Raw genomic sequence first — 21,229 nt, forward strand, 5'->3', positions numbered from 1 at the left:
GAAAAAAACTCCTTTATCTCCTTGAGGGAGACCCACTTGGATCCTCTGTAGGTAGAAGTGGTGGCTTCAGCCTTAGAGTCCTGTATCATCTATTATTCTACAAGTCACTGCTGCACAATGCTGGCACATAGCTGGCATTCAATAAATTTTTGTTGATTTAATGAGCTTACTGTGGTGATCGAGGGACTTGGGGGGCAGGGATGGGCTTTGAAAGTTTGACCTGCAGCGAAGGAGATGGCTGGAAAAGCTCTGGGTGGGAGCTGACCCCGATAGATAGTCTCAGGGCTGATGGACCCTCTGTCTCCAGAGCCAAGCTCTCCCTACATGGCCTCAGCCCTCTGGGACTCCCCCACTACTGTGGCAGCCAGTTCCTATGCCTGCATGGCTGCATTCCTAGCCATGGCCAACAGGTGGCAGTGCTGCATGCGACAGTGCTCAAGGATCCCACAGCAGGGCGGGTTTCATGCCCTCACTCTGGGTTAACGTCTCCTGTTAGCATATGGTCCCCAGGGTGGAAGTAACCAGCCATCAAGCACCCACTGACGTGAGTCCAGGGCAGGCAGAGGGGACAGTAGAGAGCTGAAAGGAGCCAGCCCGGTGGGGATTGGGCATTGCCCACTTCTCTTCCAAACCCTCAGCTGTCACTGCGGCTGCTCCGCCTCAACGGGCCACATACATTCCCTAAAATCTTGGGGCCCAGGATCCTTGCTTTCAGAATATTTGGTGTCATCAAGCTGGGCCTGGGCCTGTGAAGGGCCTTCGCTGGACTCCAACCAGGGTGATTTGTCATCTGGGTGCAGAGAGGGACACGAGCTGCCAACTGGACCTGATTCTATAATATTTACTGTGGGCAGCCCAGAGGAGACAGGTGTGTCAGATTTGGGAAGATGGAGGGTGGGCCTGCTGTGTGAGAATGTGTGAAGGAGAGGAGTCTGGAGTCATAAAGATACTCTGAGGTCTTGAATTTTAGCAGAATCTTGTTTTGTCAAAACAGCTTTCTGTGTGTGGGGGACAAGGACTCATCTGCAGCTTTGAGCCCCTGCCCAAGTACCCAGAATGCTGCTCACTCACTGGCACTGGGCAGCCATGGGGATAACTGTTTGACAAAGCTCCATCTCCAGTGCTGGCTGCCCAGCCTCAGTTCCCTGACTTGAAGGCCCACTTTGGTTAAAGGGGGTTCCTACTGTTTGTTTCATCTGGGCAGTTAACTATACCAGGCTGTTGGTCACTAGGATGGAGAACAGAAGAAGCCACAGGGGACTGAGATGGTGGTTCCATTTTTGGTCCCTGGCTCACTTCAAGGGACTAGAAACGGACAGAGGTTTGGGGCTTACGTTTTCACCCAAGCTTATAGCTGTTCCAGCCCTAGACTGGGGGATAGAGCCTGCAACCCCTCTGTAGCCCCAAGCTCTGACCTCTCCTGTGATTAACGAGCTGACGATTCTGCATCGATAAGGAATTAACCTGGAGCCCCTACCCATCAATAGTCAGGAGTCCAGGTCCCGGCCTCACCCCCACCGACAGTGCTCCAGGGCCCCTGAGCAGACCAACCCCACACTGCTTTACAAACCCGTAGCCAAGTCCTTTCCCGCACTGCGGTCAGGAATTAACCCCTTAACTGCCTCTGTTCATACCACCCCATCATCCACCCCTTCCTATACACATGCACAGAGGCAGCAGCTGTTTATACTGGTTTAATCCATGTCAAATGTAGTTTACAAAGGGAAAGGACAAGTACCTTTGTATAGAATATACAAACACAGCATCACACCATGGGGCCCACAAGAAGGGCAGGGGAGACAAACACTTTTCCCTGGGAACAGCAGTCTAATCCCAGGAAAGGTTCTCTGCAGAAGGCTGGGTAGCCAGGAGCACCCTCATCCAGCCCCAGTCTCAGCCCCTGCTTCAGCTCGGTTCCCATTTCCTGTGCCTCCCCCCTCCCCCAACTCCTTATGAGGAGCCCCAGGAGCTAAGACTAAGGAGAGGATCATGTCCCTTGGGGCACGTGCCCCACGTCTGGGAGAAGAAATATACACCACTGAACACCGAGCACATGGGAGAGGGAGGAGAACCACGGGAGAGGGAGTGGGGAGGGAGAGGCAGGCACCCCAAGAGGTGGATGGGCCGAGCCCCCAGCCAGCCCTGAAAGAGGCACTGCTTCCAGGTGTTCTTAACAAAAGAAGAAAATCATACAACCAAAGGGCAGGGGACGGGATAGAGGGTGAGGAGTTGTCCCATTTATACACAACATTGTAAACATACACGGTCTATATTACATGTGCTTCAGTCTGGTGTTTGCATGTCTGTCTGTCCATCTGTCAGTCGGTGTGGGGGGGGGTGCTGGATCTCAGGAGCCTTGCCTGGCTACTCCCCCTACCCCCACCTCCCTGCCCCACCCTGGGAACGGAACCTGGAACAGGTATGGTCCCCAATCTTGGTGGGAGCCAGCAGGCAGGGCCTGGGCCTCAGCCTCCACTCTGGCTCGAGTCCTGTGTGTGTGCATGTGTGTGCGCGTTCGTGTGTGCATGTATGTACACGGGGAACCTGTGTGTAAGTATGTACAAGGGGGGTCACGTCACAGGCGGGGCAGATGGGGCGCTCGAGGCAAGGCCTGCCTGGGGTGGCTAGCTCACAAGTAGATTCTCCGCAGGTCTCCGGGCGCTGTGATGGTGTTGCACTGAGGGCAGAGCTTCTTGGCACCCTGCAGGGAGAACAGGGAGGGCTCTGGTTATACCCTGTGCCGCACATTTGCTCGTGTGAGCCCCTGGGCCTGCAGCTGCATCTCCCCGAACCACTGTGCTGGGGCCTCGGATTGGTCCTGCCCGCCTGCGCTGGGGAGGCATGGGCGGCTTCTGTGAGCAGGCAGGCACGTTCCTGTGTTGGGGAGACGCCAGGATCAAACCGGCTGGCCAGGCCCGCAGCGGGAGCCCCAGTAATGAGAACAAGGCTGGGTCCAGCTGTGGCTGCCGCGGCCCTAACGAGATTACACGCGGCCTTTGATCAGGACACAGAGCCCACGTCCGGGCCTTTTATTGCTGTCTCCGGGCGACATTTTAATGGCTGCTCCCGAGCGAAGAACAGGGGCAGGAGCAGAAGGAGCTTAGTAATGGGAGGGGGAGGGGCTGAGGCCCTGGTCCTGCTTACCCACACCCAGCCTCCTCCTGACCCGGGATCTCACTGCTACGCGTCATACGTGGGCCTGCTGGGGTGGGGGGATGGGGGAAGGGAGCAGGCAAGAGAACCCACCGGTGGGGAGAAGTTAATAAACCTGGGGTCGGGGAGGAGAGAGGGTAGTGAGCTTGGGGGTGAACATCCTGCCTTCGGGCTGTGGTCTATGCTTCTGCTCCCCTGCTCCTCGCTCCTCCTCCCCCGAAGCAGGCTCAAGCACGAGCACGGACATCTGGGCAGTACCCCAAATGGCCACCCACTCCCGACCCCCATGCCACTTCACCAGGGTCCGCAGCCAGCACTCTTCACAGTGCACATGCCAACACTGGATGGACGTTAGGGGCATCGAGTATGAGTCCTAGGGAGAAAATGGGCAGAGAAGGAAGGGGTCACTCTGAGGCTGTCCCACCCTCTGAAGGGCCCAGATCACAGGGCAGAGACCCTCTCCAACCCCCAGGGAGCACTGAAGCCTCAGCAAGGGCACCCGAGGTTCCCTTCCTCTCACCATGCAGATGAGGCATTTGTAACGGTCCCCACGGGATAGCTGCCGCTCCAGTTCCCTGACCCGAGCCTTCAGGGCCTCAAACGTGGTCACAGCTGAATCTTCGGTGATTCTGCAAAGAGGATGGCATACCTGGGCAGGCAGCAGGCTGGCATCCCTAACCTGAACCTCCAGCCTACAGCTCCCCTGAATTCCAGAATGGCATATATAGCTGTCTGCTAGACGCCCCACCCATATCCTCGATCCGCAAACTCCACATTCCAGAACTGCACTCCTCACCCTCTCCTTGCTCCTCTACCTCCCTCCTGGTGAATTTCTAAACCAGACACCTGGGAACCATTCTCAAACCACATCTTCCCAGTCACTCCTCACATCCAAAATCTGTCATCTAGCTCCTAATATCGCTGGCATCTCCACTTCTTTCCATAGCTACCACCCCTAGTCCAGGTGCTCATGATTTCCTCTGTGGATTGTGCCATCAACCTGAATGGCCTCTCAGACCCCAGTCCCCTCATTCCATTCTGTTCTCCTGGCACCTACAATTCTGCAAACCTGACCACTTCTACTTCTAACGTTTTAGTGTCTACCTCAGAATAAAGCTCCACCAAACTCTCCACAAGCTCACAAGGGCCTCCTCGGGCCGGTCCCCGCCAGCCGCATCCCTCAAGGGCCCTGCCACGTACTTTATGCTCCATCCATGCCAAACTCCTGAGTTTCCCCACACACCCCACCATTTTTCACTCTACTGGCCTCTCAGCACTTTCTGCTTCTTCTGGATCACCCCAACCTCCTAGCTCACTAGTCCCATCTCATCATTCAGGCCTAGTTCCCACCTCCTCCCAGAAGCCTTTTCCAAGCCCCCAGCCAGTACCCCAATGGTGGCTGCCCCTTCTGTGCTCTTCCAGCCCCTGTACTGGACTTCACCACAGCAGTATAACCACAAATGTCTGTCACTGCTAGACTCACTTCCCTGAGGGCAAGCTGCTCACTACACCACTACACTCTGAACATCAGCCCCATACTAGGCACGTGACTATGAATAAACATCTGCTGAAGAAACAGCTGGTCTAACCCCCAGGGAGAGTGAAAAATACGGGGACTGATGAGGCCCCTGGGCTACAGTCCTAGCCTACCTCAAAGGCTCCTGGTTGCTTCTTCCTAGACATGTCAGATGTCCTGTTGGTCCTCACGTGTAGTCCAAGCCCTGCACAAGGTCCCTACAACTTCCTGAAGACTCTCTGAGCTGCAATACTGAACAGGGAATAGCTAGGACTATTCTAAAGAGTGATCCCTCCCACCTCTCCTAAAACAAGTCAACAGAACCTGGAGAGGCTCAGAGGATGAAGAATGCTTCCTGGAGGAGTAGAAAAGATGGCACTGGAGACAGGCTTTAGGGAATAATAAGGACAATAATACAAATAAAAGAGCTAAAATTTATTAAGCACTTACTAAATGCCAGGGATTGTACTGAGGGATTAAAAGTAATTACCTTATTTACACCTCACAAAAACCCCATGATGAGATCCTAATACTCCTATTTTATATATGAAGAAACTAAGCACAGAAAAAGTAGCCTGTCCAAGGTTCACAGAGTGGGGAAGATGGGATTCAAACCCTGGCAGACTGATTCTGTGATCAACCAGTAACTGTGTAAGTAACCACTACCCTACACTGGCTACACCCAGGAGGAGACAGGCCTCCAGGCTGAGGGAACAGTGGGAACAAGGCCTAGAGGCCCTAGAGCCCCATCTGGCTGGAAGGCTCACTTCTGAGTAAGCAGAAGGTGCTACACTGGGAAAGGAGACTGTGTCCAAGAAGACCCCAGATGCCGCAATCAGAGAGGAAAGTTTATCTTACCGGCAATTTACAGGAAGTTGTTGAGAATGTTGGAAGAGGGCTGTAAAGGGTAAGAGCTGAGGTTTAAAGGGTGTATTCAGTCAGCTGAGGTAGAATCACAAGGGTGGTGTGTGGGCAAGGATCATCTCCTAGGGTGGCCTGTCTTGCCAGCTTAGGGGAGAGAGTTGGCCCAGAAAGCGTGAAAGCTTACAGGCAGTCTGTCCCTGCTGGGTGTAAGTGGTAATGGGGGGGCATGGGTAGGATGATGGGAAACATTTCATGGGCAGCAATGAACTTTGATCTCTGACCTTTCTCTTTTAGGGCACTAGCAGCAACCCAGAATGTGACTTCCTGATGGCTGTGTCCCTATGTCAGGGATGCTCTAGATCCATCACTCCATGGGTCCATGATGCTTTCTGCCTTGCCTCTCTCCAGGGAAGCTGAGAAAGGCTCTGACTACAACTCCTCCTGGCACTGGCGGATTCCCTGGGAGCATCCATTCAGCTTTCCAGCTCTGGAAAGCTTTTACCATCCCCTCCTTCCTCACAAGCACTTGCACGGCTGGCTCCTCCCCCAGGCCCTTTGCCCAATGCTCTATGTGCTATCCCCACCTGGACTGTTGGTAAGTTCCTGACAAGGAGACAAGGATGGGTAGCTGTGTTCCCTTCCTCTCCAAGGACCAGGCTGATCCTATGAGGTTATTTCAAAGATTGGGAAACCAAGGCCTGGAGCTGGGGGCAGCCTACCCGAGTAGAAAACTAACTGTCAAACCCCAAACCAGAGAATGAGTTAGAGCTGGGAAGGCAAAAAGGATGGGGCCAGGAGAGAATGAAGCCATTTCCCACTTCCATCTCCAAAGGCTCCAAGGCCACATCCAATTCCAGAGCCCACCCTATCTTGGATTTGCTCGGCACATAACTGGCCTCTATTCTTTGCTCTGGTGAACTACCCAGTCCTCCAGGCCCCTGACCCAGGTAGGTTGTGAGCTATTCCTGAGCCCCTCTAGGGTATGGGGTGGAGAATTTCTTGGAAGAAGCCATGTCTTCCTGCCTTTCTCCTCCCCTAGGTTGTGAAAAAGATCTAGGATGGGAACCCATAATGTGTACGGGGAAGAGAGACATCATGGGGACTGAAGGGCCCTAATCTTGGCAAATCCAGACCCAATGGAGATCTCTGCACATGACTGAGCCAGTCCCCAGCTCATCCCAGACAGCCCTGCCCACTGGTGCCTGTGCTCACACAGGTGGGACAGTCCCCAGCTCCCCCAGCCCTCAGCGAGTAGGACCTTCATGGATGGCCACTGGTTCTGGCCCCCACCTCCCCCTGGGCGCCATCCCTGATTAATGATCTTGTCTTTCTGATTTATGAGCAGCCCCTCCAGATGAGGGTGGGTGCCCCTTACGGCCCCGCCCGCCCCGCTCAGCTGGAGTAGGAGAGAATTATTAAATAAACATCCATACGTCATTCCTCCCCCCCACCTCAAGCTGGTTGCGCCGAACCCGTGCGGCCCGCTCCGGCGCTGACATAGAGCAGCTGCGGTGATTCATGGGCAGCTGGGCCCCACGCTGCGGCCCATACATCATGCCAGCAGCACTCACGGCCCTGGCCGAGATAAACTGATCAACCACAACGGGCTGGAATGAATTTATGACAACACAAAATGGAGGGAAACAAATGGGAGGTGACCCTGGGCCACCGACCCGGCCCTGCACCGGCCTGCAATCCACTCTCCTGGCAGAAGGCAAGATGGAACACTGGCCCTGGAATGAAGAGGTTGCCTTTTAACCCTGGGCAACCTAGCCTCGAGAGGAGGGAGGGGCGGGTGTGAGGAGTTAGGCAATGGCCAATGGCAGCAGCTCCAGGCAGCCAGAACTGGACAATGCCACCTCCTGGGGCCAGAAGTGGCCTTGCCTGGGCTTCTGGAAAGGCAGTAAGGTGCCCTGCTGATTTCAAATCCTGGTGGCTCCTGAGGATCCAGGCCAGGGGTTGCCCAACCCTGGGAGAAGTGCTAACGGATCCCCTTTTCCCCTGCCTGAGAACACCGGCCAAAAATTCCTACCAGAAGTGATGAGACCCAATACTCCTGCCTAAAACCCACTGCAAGCGCCACCGGGACAAGAAAAATGAAACTAATTTAGCTCCCGATTAAGAAACAGAAACTGGAGATGAATCAAGTGTGCTGGCTGGGCTGGGCAGCCATACATCACACTCCCTGGGCGGAGGCCTCTGCAGCGGGCGGGCAGGCAGGCAGGCTGACTGCTCCTCCCTCCACCAAGGCTCCCAGGGCCTGGGCCCAGCGATCAGTTCACAGAGGCATGCTCAGCACCAGCTGGGCCCCACCGTCGGCTGTGTGCCCAGGGCACCAGGCCTTCCTGGTAGCAAAGGGCCCCTCGCCCTCCAACTGAGCTGTGGTTCCCCGGGCCTCCCTCCTAGCCAAACACTCACTTCTCGATGTCACTGTTCTTGCAGGTCTTCTGCATGGCCTCCTGCTTGCTGCTCTCACCGTTGCTGGTAGATGGCATCTCTGCTGGGACAGAGAGGCAACTCACACTCTGGCCAGACTGGGCAGCACAGGTGAGGGGTTGGGCTTAAGGCAGTCACTACCACCCCCCATCACTCCTAACCTGTGTCAGGACTTACCGTCACTGGCCCATTTAGAGAACTCAGGTGTGATGCGTGTGCTGGGAGGGCCACCACTAGAGGAAAGGAAGGAGGAAGAACGAAGTGGGCCCTGAAGCAGGCAGGATAACCCTGAGGGCGGGTACTGGGTTGACACCCACCTCAGGGCTTCCCATCCCTCTAACCCCCCCGCCCAAGCCTGTGCCCACACTTGCTTTAGGACTGCGCCCCGGAGTGCCTCTCTCTCCTTGGCTTCACTGGGCTCCTCGCCTGTGCAGGGGATGACGTCGGCCTCCGTGTATCTGGCATGGTGGTCAAGGACAATGGATCCTAGTTTGCGGTGGGCCATGAGGGTTGAATCCTCAGGAGGGCTCCCCCGGCCCAAGCTGAGACACTGACCCTGGGGGGGGGGGGTGTGTGGATGAGTGACCGGAGGTGCTCGCTACTTTTCTTATTCCCTTTGGACTGTCCCACCAGCCCCACCTTGTCCCGCAGTGCCCCAAGGATACTGTGGTTTCCCATACTCCAGAGTGTCATCCCCATCCACATCCAAGTCAGCATCACTGTCCGGATTCTCTTTGCCGCTGCACATGACGAAGCCAGAGCCTGTGGGAAGCAGGATATGAGGAGGGCCTGGGGCCAGCAAGACGAGTCCAAGGGTACCCCTTCTGTTTCCCTAGGTACGGCTCAGGTTTTGGGCTAGCCAAGGCCAAACAGAAATGTGGGCTTGGGATATAGAGAGCCAAGAAACTTGGGTGCTCTTGACTCTGACATTTCAGGCCTTTTCACTCTGCATACCTCAGCCTTCTCTGCACTGCCTCCTGCTCCAAGTGGTCTCTGCTTATAAACTAGCCCATTCATACACTAGGTCAGGTCCTCAGGAGACACCTAGTCTAGGCCTGCTGAACACCTGTCTTTCAGGTCTAAGAAGAGCAGGAAGAAGACAGAGACATTCAGGTCTACAAGGCCACCCCCACCCAGGACCTGGGCATCCCGTGTCCCATGGTCCAGCCTGACAAGTCTACCAGAAGGGAGAGTAGGCTGGCAAAGGCCCGTCAGAGCCATACAGCGGGACCCCCAGCCAACGTCCTGGTTTTGGCCATCAGGTCCTTGCCAGCAAAACCACCACCAGGCAGCTGTTCAAATATTTGGTGTCTGAAGTGCCTGACATAAATTATTCATCCCAACCTCACTCAGCCCAGATTCCTGGACAAGTGCAGTTATAGAGGGATTAAGAAGGGATGGCCGAGGGAGAAAAAGCATGCACACCTGCTTCTCAAAGCAGTCCATGGAGGCAAGCAGGTGGGCGGAGGCAGGGCCAAGGGCCGGGCAGGTAGCTGACCTCACCGAGGAGCATCTGGCACAGCCACAGGCACTCTCGGCCAGTGGCGGCGGTGGTGATGTAAGGCACTGAGTTGCTTAAGCTACTCCAGGCCCGCTCACCTGCCATGTGGTCTGACTCCCAGGACCACCCTTCCTGGTGGCCCAGGGCCAGTGACCATAAAGCTACTTCTCCCTCCCTGCCCATGTCTTCTCCCAGTGGTCCCCATGTCGGACCACATCTCATGAGCCAGTGGAACAGCCCTGCCGGGGACAAAAGGGGCTGAAAGCGATGGGATCTGGGTTGAGTGGAATCAGAGGTGTGAAGCAGCTCAGGGTTCTGCCCGATGATCTCAGAAATTTCTTGTTCATTCTTCCCACTTCCAGGGTCTTAACACGCTCATCAGGGCAACAGACATGTACCGGGTTGTCATGCCTCTCGCCTGTTCCTTCACCCTGTTCCTTAGAGCTCTGATCCTTCTTTTCCCTGCTCCAGCAGTGTCTGCAGCTCCCCTCTGCACACACGACCAAGTCCCAGCTCCTCAGTTAGACACGCTAAGCTCCGGATGCCCCCACTTCTCCACCTTCCCTCTTTCTCTCACTTCACTCCATAAGCTCCACATATACGGATAGACGACTTACTGCACCTCAAACGTCACCGTGTCCTGCTCATGCTCTCCCCTCCATCTGGAATGTTCTCCACCTTTCAAGCCCATTTCGAAAGCACTTTCTTCCTGATCCTTCTTCTCCCTCCTACACCTCTGGTCTCTGGTCTCACAAAGGTTCCACCCAACCCAGAGGGAAGCAGCACCAGGGAAAGAGAGAGGCCAGGCACTGCCCAGGCTCCACCCCTTCCTGCCAGTCCTCATCTGCCCTCCACAATGAGGCACCAACAAACTCGAGGCAGCAGGCAGGTCAGCAGCAGGGCCATTAAGCTGAGAAAACACCAAGTTACAGCTCTGTCTACTGTTCACGGCCAAGTGTCCTGACAAGCAATTCCCGCCTTGTGGGTGAATGGCACCTCTATAAACCCTCTGACAGTTTGGGAGACAAACTCCGCCATCAATCACAATGTAGCCGTCAGGTTCACTTACAGCCCGCGCCTCCGGAGCTCTGCCAACCTCCCTCCCCCAAGTACACGCAGCTCAGCAGTCAGCCTCACATCCTTGGCTTAGCCAGGGCCTACGCGGCCCTGCCTTTTGGGTGGGCGAGCAGCAAAGCCGAGAATCCTGGCATCACTCCTCAGCCCAGTATGGCTCCCTTGGCAAAGCTGAGAAAACTGGGCACCGCCAAACTGCTAGGAAAAGTCCTAGCTTCTCAACACATAAAGCAGCCCAGTGGCCGAAGTCCTCATCTCTGCAGTCTCATTGCCTACCAGGCCTGGACCAGGTCTTGTACTCCAGTGGAACATAGCTATTGTGGGTTCCCAAGTCCTGCATGTTTTCTCATGCCCCCCTGCCTTTGTACTTCCTGTTATCTCTGCCTAGAAACATCTCCCTCTTGGTCTACAGAACAAATTCCTGCTCGCTCTGCGAGTCTGACTCTTCTCAATCATGCCTTCTATTCATAGTGCCTACACATGGTAGTTGCTCTATAAATACTTCCTGAATGAACTCACCTCAACATTCTCTCAACCTTTATCGAACTCACCCTCTGCCTGGCTTGACACTGAAGACAGTGTTTCCAGATCTGATTCCTACCCTCAAGGTGCTGAGTGTGGACGAGATGTCCCCAGACATTTCTACACAGGGGTCCCTTCTGCGGCGTCCATCCAGGCTCCTGTGCAACTCCAAAGTCACATTTATTACCAGGTATTGTCACTGTCCCTTACCAGAATGAAGGCCCAAGTCTGTGATCTCAGCGTCATCCAGCACAGAGCTGGCCAGGCCCACAGCGGGTGCCATACAACACACGCAAGCAGTAATGGCTTAATGCCAACAATGCTGTTCTATTAGGTCCTGGGAGCCCTGTGCCGGAAGGAAGGCCAAGGCCTGATTAGCCGGTGGCCTGGAGAAACCTCTCAGGCCACAACCCTCTCTCTCAGACCCCAGCTCTCGGGTGAGCCGCGACCTTCTGCTCCCTTGACCAGCCCGGCAGGATGGAGAGCACAACACATCTTGTTTGCCAAGGAAAAGGCCTGTCTCTGGTCTGAGCAGTTTCCTCTGACCCTGACCCCACCCCCCAGCAGAGACAGATGTTGGGGACCTCTCCCTACCCCCACAGGTGTTCAGAACAGGCTGCCGCCACCAATTTCACTCTTGTGCTGCCCCAGCCAGCTCCAACCTCCTTCCCAGCACATTAAACTTTATTTTCTTAATGAAATGTCACTTGCTGACTTCTGGCAGAATCATAATAAAAAGAAACAGCCATAAAGCCATTTTATGCAGACAGCGCCCCTGCCAGCTTGCGCCCCCCACCCTGCTTCGAGAAGAAGGCTCCACAGTCATTTTATGTTCTCAGCTGCTGGAACATCCCAAGCCAGTACTCAGAGGCAAGATGGCGCAGAGTACTCCTTTCCAAGCCTCTGGCTCCTGTTCTGTGTAGCTCCAGGGATAACAGGCAAGCTGCCACTCCTGATGCTACTATCCAGGGAAGGGACTCTGCCCCTGGGACCTGCAAGATGACCCAGAGTACCCTTTAGTTACCAGGGAGGCCGCCTTGCTGAGGCTCAGCCCCACTGTATTGTGGCACAAAGGGCTGGGCTGCTGCCCGCAGGCAGACTAAGCCTGAGAGTCAGTGATGCTCAGCAGTGGGGGCCTGGTCCTGGGAGGACGGGCGGTGCAAAAAACCTCTTCCCTCCAACTGGACACTAGCAATAGAAAGGGAGAGGATTAAGTGCATATATAATAAGCAAAGCCTAAATTTTATAAAAACGACCCCCCTTGCATAAACTCCTTTTTTCTTAGGTCAAAGAGAGAGAGAGAAAAAAATCAGCATTAATTTGATCAACTGATCAGATAATCGATTGAGAAACTGGAGATGCCCGCTTACTGGGGGCAGTAACGTCGTAGAACATGAAACCACAAAAATGGAGCCATCGATTTCCTCACCTGCTGCTCCCAACAAAACCAGAGCCCAGGGAGAAAGGAGTCCTGGGGCCTCTGGAGGCGTGTGCTCTCCAAAGGTGTGGTTTGGGGGTGGTGGTGCAGAGCAGCAGCTTCCGGAGAGTTTTACACTGGAATTAGTTACAGATGCAGTTACGGTGTCTTGTGTAAACACCATCGATTGGGGAGCTGACAGTCTGGGGAGCTGCGATGCGGGACAATCAATCGGCCTGCAGTGTCACCTGCCACCTCGCTGAACAGTTGACAATGCAATTATCCAGTGTGGAGGCAGGGAGTTGGCGTGTGTCAAACGCACTTAGCCACTTTCCGGGCCTCCTCGATAACGTGTTTCACTGCCTCACGTCAGGAGAGACGCAGAGAGACAGATGCCGTTTAAAACCACTGATACTTACTCCTTCTGCCTGTACTCCCCCGGTCCCAGCTTAACAATTGTGTTCCAAAAGGCGATTAAATCCCGTCAGTCGCCACAGGGGACAAGAAGGTGCCCTGCTCCTTGCCACCTCTTCTCGCCCCTCCCAGCAGGCAACAGTCATAACTAAAGGTAGTAAGGAGGTAGAAGGTGGCAGCCCTAACGCTCTCCATTCCAACACTGCCTGCAGCAGTCGGCTGTTCCAACACCTGTCACTGACTGCACCTGGCAGCAGGGCTGTGCTGGGGGACATTTTTAGCATCTGGGGCTCCTATCTTTTGGAAACCAACATGGCAAAGGAGGCAGCAGCTACGGCCAGGCCAATTTCTCCATGCCCCTGGGCTAAGAACACCTCTCAACCCCTTGACCCATAATCTGGAGCTGAAGTTTTATCAAGCAACAGCCAGTTAAAAGACCTGTGCCACAGCTGCCCTGCCTGTCCTCTCCATGGCATCTCATCCCAGGCCACATGGAACCAGCTTAAATCTAAGGCAAGAACTCGAGAAAGATGCAGTCCCTAGGCCAGGATTGGGGCAGGGCAGAGGCCCTGGACAGTGGGTTCTCTTAGTATCATCCCTGTCCAACACCTGTTTGATTCAAAGGGGCTCAGTGCTGGATTCCAGGGATGCATTTTCCTCCAGGGCTCAAAGATGGAGTTGCAGCACCTTCCACCTCCTGTGCTGCCTCCTGGGAAATCCCTCCATCTCGCCACTCATGTGCCCACCACATCACTATGACCTTATCTGAAGCCAACCATTCCATATTCTCTCTCCAGCCTGTCCATTCCAGATATGATGAGCTCCAGGCTCCCCCAATCCAGCCGGGTGAACTTTCACTGGCAACCAAAACAGGAGGGACCAAAGCTCCCACCACTAGTCTCTTCTCCAGGACCCAGGAGCTGGTGACAGGCAATGAGGAGAGCTGGGGCTCATTCATCACGTACCTCCGTTGACTACAGGCAGGAGCGGGTTTGTCCCCAAGGGCTGTATAATTAGGTTTCCGCTGTGGCCCAGCCTAGAGGTCCCTTGCTCTGCCCAGGGCTGGCATAGGGCACCAGAAGAGCGTCTTTCTTCCCTAACTGTTGAGCTCTTTTAGGGGAATGTTGGTGAAATACTAGGGTCCACGTGCTGCCCTTTATGCAATTATTAACTCTGGGTGGGGAGAAACAGCAGTAGCAGGTTAGCAAACCTAAGGTTCAGAGAGGACAATCGACAGCTTAGGCACGCAGCCCAGGGCGTCTCCGAGAACTGAGAAGGCCAGAGCGTTTCCTAGTCACTGAAAGTTTCTTCCAAACTACTCTCTTAAAAACTTTCTCTCGTCCTTCAGATTCTTAAAGATCCACTTCCAGCTGGACCTATCTCAGTGCTTACCTGTTCTGTCTGGTCCTTCGCTTTGTCCTAAAATACCAATTCCAAGTACTCCCAGGCCTAAGCAATCTGGGCCTTACCCTCAGTAACCACAGGCCCCATCTCCAAGGCCCATTCCCCTCAGCCAAGTGTCCCACCAAAACCTCTTGCTTGTTCACTGGTTCCACGGCAGAATACATTCAAGGAAACCGATTTGCTCCACCAGACCAGCTCCCAGTGGGCCTGGTGGGAAGCTTTGCTGAGGATGATGAAGGGGTCCTGGTCTGGAAGGAGGGATAGGGGGTGATCAGATACAGGAACTTATCTGCAATTCTTTCATATCCAACAAGAACAGCAATCTCTGTTCTGTCAGCATGCACAGCTTGGCTTAAATGGGCCTCACCACTCGCCTGCTCATCCTGCCTCTGCTCCCTCTCTCTGAAGTCGGCTGGGCAGCTTCTTCAGCCAGCGTTATCACTCCCTCTAACCGGTCTTGGCAGGCAATCTAATTCCTCCTGAAAAGGTCACCGCCATTTTAACTGCCTTTCAATCACATTAAGCACGCGCTGCCCGGCTTGCGGCCCAGCCCGCCCGGCGGGCGATCAATGCGCTACACTGACACCAGCCCGCCTGGCGGGGCCACACCCAACCAAACCCCCCAAGAGTTGGGGCCTATCGGTCCTGGCCAAGGAGGGTAGACTGACAGATGGCCAGCTCCTGCAGACAGGGTTTCGGGGGCAGAGGCGGTCAGGATCAGACAGGGCCTCCTTTGATAGCACCCCCCACCGAGGAGCCTCAGCCTCCTCCGCTCCACTGCGCCCTGCTCTCTGCCTCGTGGCCCCTGCTGATCTCGCTGTAAAACAGCCTTTCAAGTCTGCCTGTCTTTTGACTGCACTAAGCTGTTTAAGAGGCGGCAGCAGCTTCTATCAGGAAAGCCGGAGCAATTCTCTGCAGATAAAGGCACCTCCGGCCCCCGTTCCCTCTTCAAGTCTCACTCTCATTCTCGCTCTCCAAATCGCTCAAAGAAAAGCCCCCTTTGAACTCCTCTCAGGAATTCTTGAAAAGAACAACCTCACAGTGTAAACACTCAGGGAAAACTGACACCCCCCCATAGGGCTGAAGAGCCCCTCACACCCGCTCTGCAAGTGCGTCCCAGCACCTGGGAAATACTTGGTTGTAGCAGCAGGCCCCATGCAGCTTCATCCTCCTAAGCCCTGTTTGGTGCCCAGAAGCCACCAGGTCCAGTTCTGTGCCAAGAAACCTGACTAAAAACTTGCCGCAGTAATGGAAGATATGAAAATCTGCAGCCACAACAGAGCGAACCCAGAGCAGAATCCTGGAACTGCCCCTGAACAGACACCTGTGTGTACAAGTCACTGGACCCTGGGCTTTGCTGCTCATCTTCCCTGGGCCTCAGACACTCGGAAACTCCAGGATAGGACCAGAGTGAAACGGCAAACGGACATCCTCCCAGCTCAGCACTCAGGCTTGGGAAACGGTTTGGCCTGATTAACCTTCCTGATTTACACTTTGGCTTGTCCCCAAACGCTCGGGCAATATGAGAGAAGCCCAGAAGCATAACGCCACACCTGGGCTCGTGGCCCCTTCATGTAGCCAGTCTGCCCTGGATGGCACTGTGGGGACCGATCCTCAGCACCAGCCCGAGAAGCACTGCCCCAGTGAGGCAGAGACCCTCCTCCCAGCTGCTGTGAGATTCCCCAGGGACCAGACACAGCAATACTCCCAAGGGTGTTGCCCAGAGAACTGGAGGCAGATGGGAAGCAGACTGGATCACTTCATGACCACAAGCTGCAGTGCCAGCTGTGCCTGTGCACAGAAAGAGAGAAGAGCTGGAGGCTGACAGCTCCCCCTTTGCCCTGCCCAAGGCAGAAGGCTTTGACAAGAGGATACCGACCCTGGGCACCTACCAGTCTGCTATTTGACCTGGTGGGGGTGGGGGACTTCCACTGGGCCAAGCTATATCTCTCCAAGGAGCCAAGTAGGTAGTGGGGCTGGGCAGGGTCCTGCAGAGTCCTCTGCAGCAGTGGGGGAGAGTCCCAGGGAAGCAGGGAGCAGCTGGGCACAGGCCCCTCTTGCTTCAGGGCAGAGGGTGCCCAGGGAGAAGAGATGGGATCAGAGCTAAAATTAGATTCACCCGTGAAGCTCATGGGAGGTCAAATTTTGCCATAACTCACTCTCTCCTCTGTAACTGATTTCCCTGACATGGGGCTGAGGAGGAGGGGCGGGGGGGGAGGGGTGGGGGGAGGGGGGCGGGGGGGAATCCAATGTGTTTGCCTGGAAGCCCTCGGGGCCCCCAGTGCTGGAGGTGTACAGCAGGTTGCTGGATTCTCATTTATCAGCCTTAAGAGGGATGGAGTGATAAATGCATAACCGTCCCTTTAATATTTTATGCAGGTGCTAACGTGGCTTGGCTGTCACCTTCAATGCATCACCAGAGGCTGAGAGACCCCCTCGTCACTCCTAGCCTGCAGCCTCACAGTTCCATTTCCCCACCCAAATACATCCATTTTAATATGCACATCACAGGCAGGGAGCACGGTCACAAAGGAGCCCCGCCAGCAGCAGCTCGCACGTGGTGGAATGACCAGCCACCAGCCCTGGCCTCTTGGCTCCCAACAGATGGATACCCAGCAGAGGCCTGGCCGCCCGAGTGCCACTGCCTATGTGTCAGCTGCTTGTACCTCGGAAACCACCTTCCAGGAGAGTGGTGGCCCGTATCCGCTTCTGCCCGCACCACTCATACTCCTCGAAGCGGTTGCTGTTCTCATGCTCGATGTCCACGGCATCATCCTCAGCCATGCAGGAGCCTTCCCTCTGTGAAGAGCAGAGCAGGATCATGCGGGTCCCAGGCCATCCCTACCTGCTCCCCAGGGCCTGCAAGGAAGGCACAGCCCTAGCCCCGAGCTGCAGTGTGCCCCACAGGCCCCCAGCTCTAGGGCTCCTTTGAAGTAAACCAATCTAGAGGTCAAAGACCTGGGCTTTTCCCCAATAGTTTTCCACTGGAGCCCCAGGGGAGGAGTGGGAGAGCGAAAGCAAAGGAAGAGAGCAAAGAACAGAGAGTAAGAAGCTGCTGAGACCACAGAGAGACCCCAACAGCCCATAGATCTGGAGGCAGTGAGCAGCTAGTGTCAGGGGAAGGAGGGGAGGGGAGGGGAGGGAGGTGGTGATGGCCCCTCTACCTTAGAAAGGCAATGCTCCACATGCCTACTCATCTCCTGCTCCGATCCTGCCAGGGGGCGGCTGCACAGGGGACATACCTGCCCTTCATCTTGCTTCCTCCGTTTCATTTTCCCAATCCGAGCTGCATGGAGAAACCGAAAACAAAGCATAGAACAGGCAGACGGTCACTGTAGTTCCCAAGGTCCCAGTGGAGCTGACACATCCTGACCTCCTGCCAGCCATTAGCCCTTTTGTTCAGTGCCTCATCTGGCCCTCATCATGCAGCACCTTCGGCTCCTTTGGGGACTGGACCTTGCCAAGAGCACCTGGGGAGGAGATTGGTGCTAGGCCAGTGAAGTGTCCACTCTTTGGCCACAGCTGGCTCAAGCTCAACCCTTACCTTCCTACCTGCAGTGCTCAATGAATCCAGTAAGCAAAGATGCTCTCCTTGGCATTTGCTATGTGTCTCCCCAGAAGGCCAAGACCACAGGCTCTTTTAGAGTCAAGAAGCATAACTTTAGAGAACATTTCTTGGCTAGAATCCAAGGTCCCTCCAGGGGCCTGATTTGGCCTGCTGTTAACTTATCAGTTAAAACCCCTTTGTTCCTGGGCCAAGAGCCCTGAGGTACAGACCTCAGTGTCCTATGTAGAATTACCCCAGTGAAATTTCTCTCATGTCCACTGGTCCCATTTTACAGAAGAGGAGACTGAGGCCCAGTCATAAAGGTATAGAGGATCTGAGTCAGACAGCCCAGATACCTTGAGAGGGTAGCCCTTACTGTGCCTACCCAAACCTGTTCCATCATTTCTAATCAGTGCAGAGGGCTCCCTGCCATGCTGTCCCGCAGGGGGCTCAATTCCAAAGTGCATGCTGCAAGCCCACAGCACTGCTAATTAATGCCGAGAGATACAATCATTTCTAATTAGCTCACTAATCCCTCTCTGCAGCCCTCCTGTCACTGAAGCAGGAAGGGGTCAAAACAAGGGACTCTGTTCCCTCTATCCACTCCTGTGATGCAGGAGGAGTAGAGCTAGCCACTCTGAGACCAGACTGACTGGGGTGGGGGTAGGGGTGGAGCCAGCCAAGGAGGGAAGGGTTCCCCACTGCAAGGCCAGAAAGAACTTCCTGTGGATACTCACCCTGGTGGAAAGCTCATCAATGCAGTTTAGGGAGCGAGACACAGGTGAAAGGTGATGCAGGTGACAGTCGGTAAGTTACAGTTTAGAGCTTCAATTGTGTGTAAGGTTCAGAGCCGAATACCTTATACAAGGTAGCTCATTTTATTCTGTATCCAGAAACTAGGTTGTATTATCCATTTTAACAGAAAAAGATAGTCAAGGCAGTTGTCCAGGTAGCTAAACAGTGGCAAAGGCAGCACAGGAAAGCAGGCCTGACTCCATAGCTTAGAAGGCTCTCCTGTCCCAAGAGTGCCCCCAACTGATCAGCATCAACAAAGACTGATCCTGTGAGTGTGCTAGGTCAGCAAGAATATGCACTTGGGGCTCCTGCCTGCTGAGGGTCTGAGGCAGGGAGCTACTCCAACCCTAAAACCAAGTAGCCCTAGAAAGAGCCAAATCAGCAAGAAAGCCACCATCCCACCAGGACTGAGCATGGAGTTTGAGAAACCGTGGTCTGCAGCCTGGCCCGTCTCAATTTCCTGGGCTCTCACTGTAGGAGATGTGACTATGTTCTGGTGCCCCGCTTGATTTTGTGGACAAAGATCTAGACTCCTTCACCTTGACTTCCCTAACCCTTGGACTCTCAGGCTTGGGCCATCTTGACACTCTAGAGCAGGGGTCCCCAACCCCCAGGCCACGGACCAGTACCAGTCCATGGCCTGTTAGGAACCTGGTCACACAGCAGGAGGTGAGCGAGGGAGGCTTCATGTGTATTTACAGCCGCTGCCCATTGGTCGAATTATGGCTTGAGCTCCACCTCCTGTCAGATCAGCGGCAGTACTATATTCTCACAGAAGCGCGAACCCTACTGTGAACTGCGCACGCGAGGGATCTAGGTTGCGCGCTCCTTATGAGAATCTAATGTCTGATGATCTGAGGTGGAGCTGAGGTGGTCCCATCACTCCCAGATGGGTCCATCTAGTTGCAGGAAAACAAGCTCAGAGCTCCCACTGATTCTGCATTATGCTGAGTTGTGTAATTACTTCATTATATGTTACAATGTAATAGTAATAGAAATAAAGTGCACAATAAATGTAATGCGCTTGAATCATCCTGAAACCATCCTTTCCCCCCACCACCGCCCCAGTCTGTGGAAAAATTGTCTTACACAAAACCAGTCCCTGGTGCCAAAAAGGTTGGGGACCACTGCTCTAGACCCAGGGCTAGGATGGAGAAGGGATGCTAGATATCAGAAAGGCATTGAGCAAGGTACCCTGAGACTTCTAGAAGCCTGTATGGAGCACTTAGCCAGTACAAAGGTTCCTCCCCTACCTGGCCTAAAGCTCAAGGGAGTGCCTCTCTGGTAAGAAGGAGACTATGACAGACACTGATAATTGAATAAAGGAACGAATCTCATAGGATTGCCAAGGAAGGCATGATACTGGATGCTCTCCTTGCCCAGGCCACCCATGCCAGAAAATTCCTTGTAGTCCCAGGAAAGTCCCTGATGGACTGGGCATCACCTGGAAATTCTCAGATAAGCAACTGAGGTTTGATTATTTTACTGCCATTCATCTTCTAAGTCCTGAACTAAGCTTACTAAAACATGATAGGGAAAGTTTGCTCCCTACCTAGAGGCTTCCACTGAGTAGGACAAGTCAAAGTATTGCCAAGGAGGTAGCATGGCATGGTCCAAGAAGCACAGGTTCTGGAGATAAATAAACCAGTTCAAACCATGGCGCAGTTACATCCCAGCTGTGTGGTTTATAAACAAATCACCTTCACCTCTCCCAGCCTCAGTTTCCTCATCTACAAAATGTGTGTTAACACTTCCTCTCAGTTATGATAAAGGTGTTTAACATGGTGCTGGCCCATGATAAATGCTCTCCTTTTCCCAGTCTGGGGCTCAGCCTCCCAGCAGAAACCAAGTGGCAGGAACTGGGGATCTTGAACGTCCATGGCCTCACTCACCAGTTGGCCTAGAGACCCCCAAGCCCCTTACAGACAACCCCCATATATACCACACCCTAGCCAGCACAAAAAACTAGATCATTCAATTGTGTTCAGCAAATAGGAATGTTCCAGAGGCTTGAATCCAAAAGGGGCACGGGGCGGGGGGGCGGGATGGTGGCCTGCCAGGTAGTACATACACAGAGTGCTTTCAGAGAAGGCCTCTAAGAGCTGTCGAGCCCACGCTGATCACCTTTGTGAAATGTGGGCCGACTGATAACTCAAAAAGCCCTGGGATGAGTTAGTTCCTGTTGCCGTGGGAACTCCAGATCTCACTGCATTGTCAAGTCTCAGCAGAGAGGCTGTATTCACACTACTGGGCACTGATTAAAAACTGGAAGAAAAACATTCTCAGCGCCCTGCCGGCTTGTACAGTGAGGTCCCAGCAGTTTGCAAATTCAAAACTGAGCTCCCGCGTGGAATTGTGTGGCTTGTTTCTCATTCTCTGGCACTTACTGACCCCCAGGGTTCTTCAAGGCCTAGAGAGGCTCACGCAAGAGCTGGGGACCATAACCTCCACTAGACATATGGAGAAACTGAGGGCAGCCGCCTTGGTCAGCATATACTCAGGAGCTGTGACTGTGAAGAAGCCGCCAATGGGCCCTAATGTCGAAGAGACCCAGGGAAGTCAAGAACTGCAGGCAGTGAGGGAGGG

General features: G+C 54.3%; 1 protein-coding gene across 5 annotated transcripts in view; it reads right to left on the reverse strand.

Annotated features, from left to right (window-relative positions):
• Window positions 1-1,707: 1,707 nt before the first annotated feature.
• Window positions 1,708-21,229, reverse strand: part of RNF220 (ring finger protein 220) — a gene marked incomplete at its 5' end in the record, with an annotated part of 213,023 nt that continues 193,501 nt past the window's right edge. For 2 of the 5 annotated variants that reach the window (XM_082833905.1, XM_082833906.1), the window contains 9 exons: window positions 1,708-2,701; window positions 3,452-3,526; window positions 3,674-3,782; window positions 7,952-8,030; window positions 8,147-8,202; window positions 8,335-8,427; window positions 8,635-8,731; window positions 16,968-17,100; window positions 17,466-17,587. In XM_082833905.1, coding sequence (XP_082690031.1) covers window positions 2,630-2,701; window positions 3,452-3,526; window positions 3,674-3,782; window positions 7,952-8,030; window positions 8,147-8,202; window positions 8,335-8,427; window positions 8,635-8,731; window positions 16,968-17,100; window positions 17,466-17,587 — 836 coding nt within the window. In that variant the 3' untranslated portion in view covers window positions 1,708-2,629. The remainder of the gene's footprint in view (window positions 2,702-3,451; window positions 3,527-3,673; window positions 3,783-7,951; window positions 8,031-8,146; window positions 8,203-8,334; window positions 8,428-8,634; window positions 8,732-16,967; window positions 17,101-17,465; window positions 17,588-21,229) is intronic. The other 3 variants (XM_082833907.1, XM_082833909.1, XM_082833908.1) reach the window with 3 other exon arrangements.

This window comes from Leucopleurus acutus, assembly GCF_964270905.1.
Source record: "Leucopleurus acutus genome assembly, chromosome: 2".
In the NCBI taxonomy this organism is placed as follows: Eukaryota; Metazoa; Chordata; class Mammalia; order Artiodactyla; family Delphinidae; genus Leucopleurus; species Leucopleurus acutus.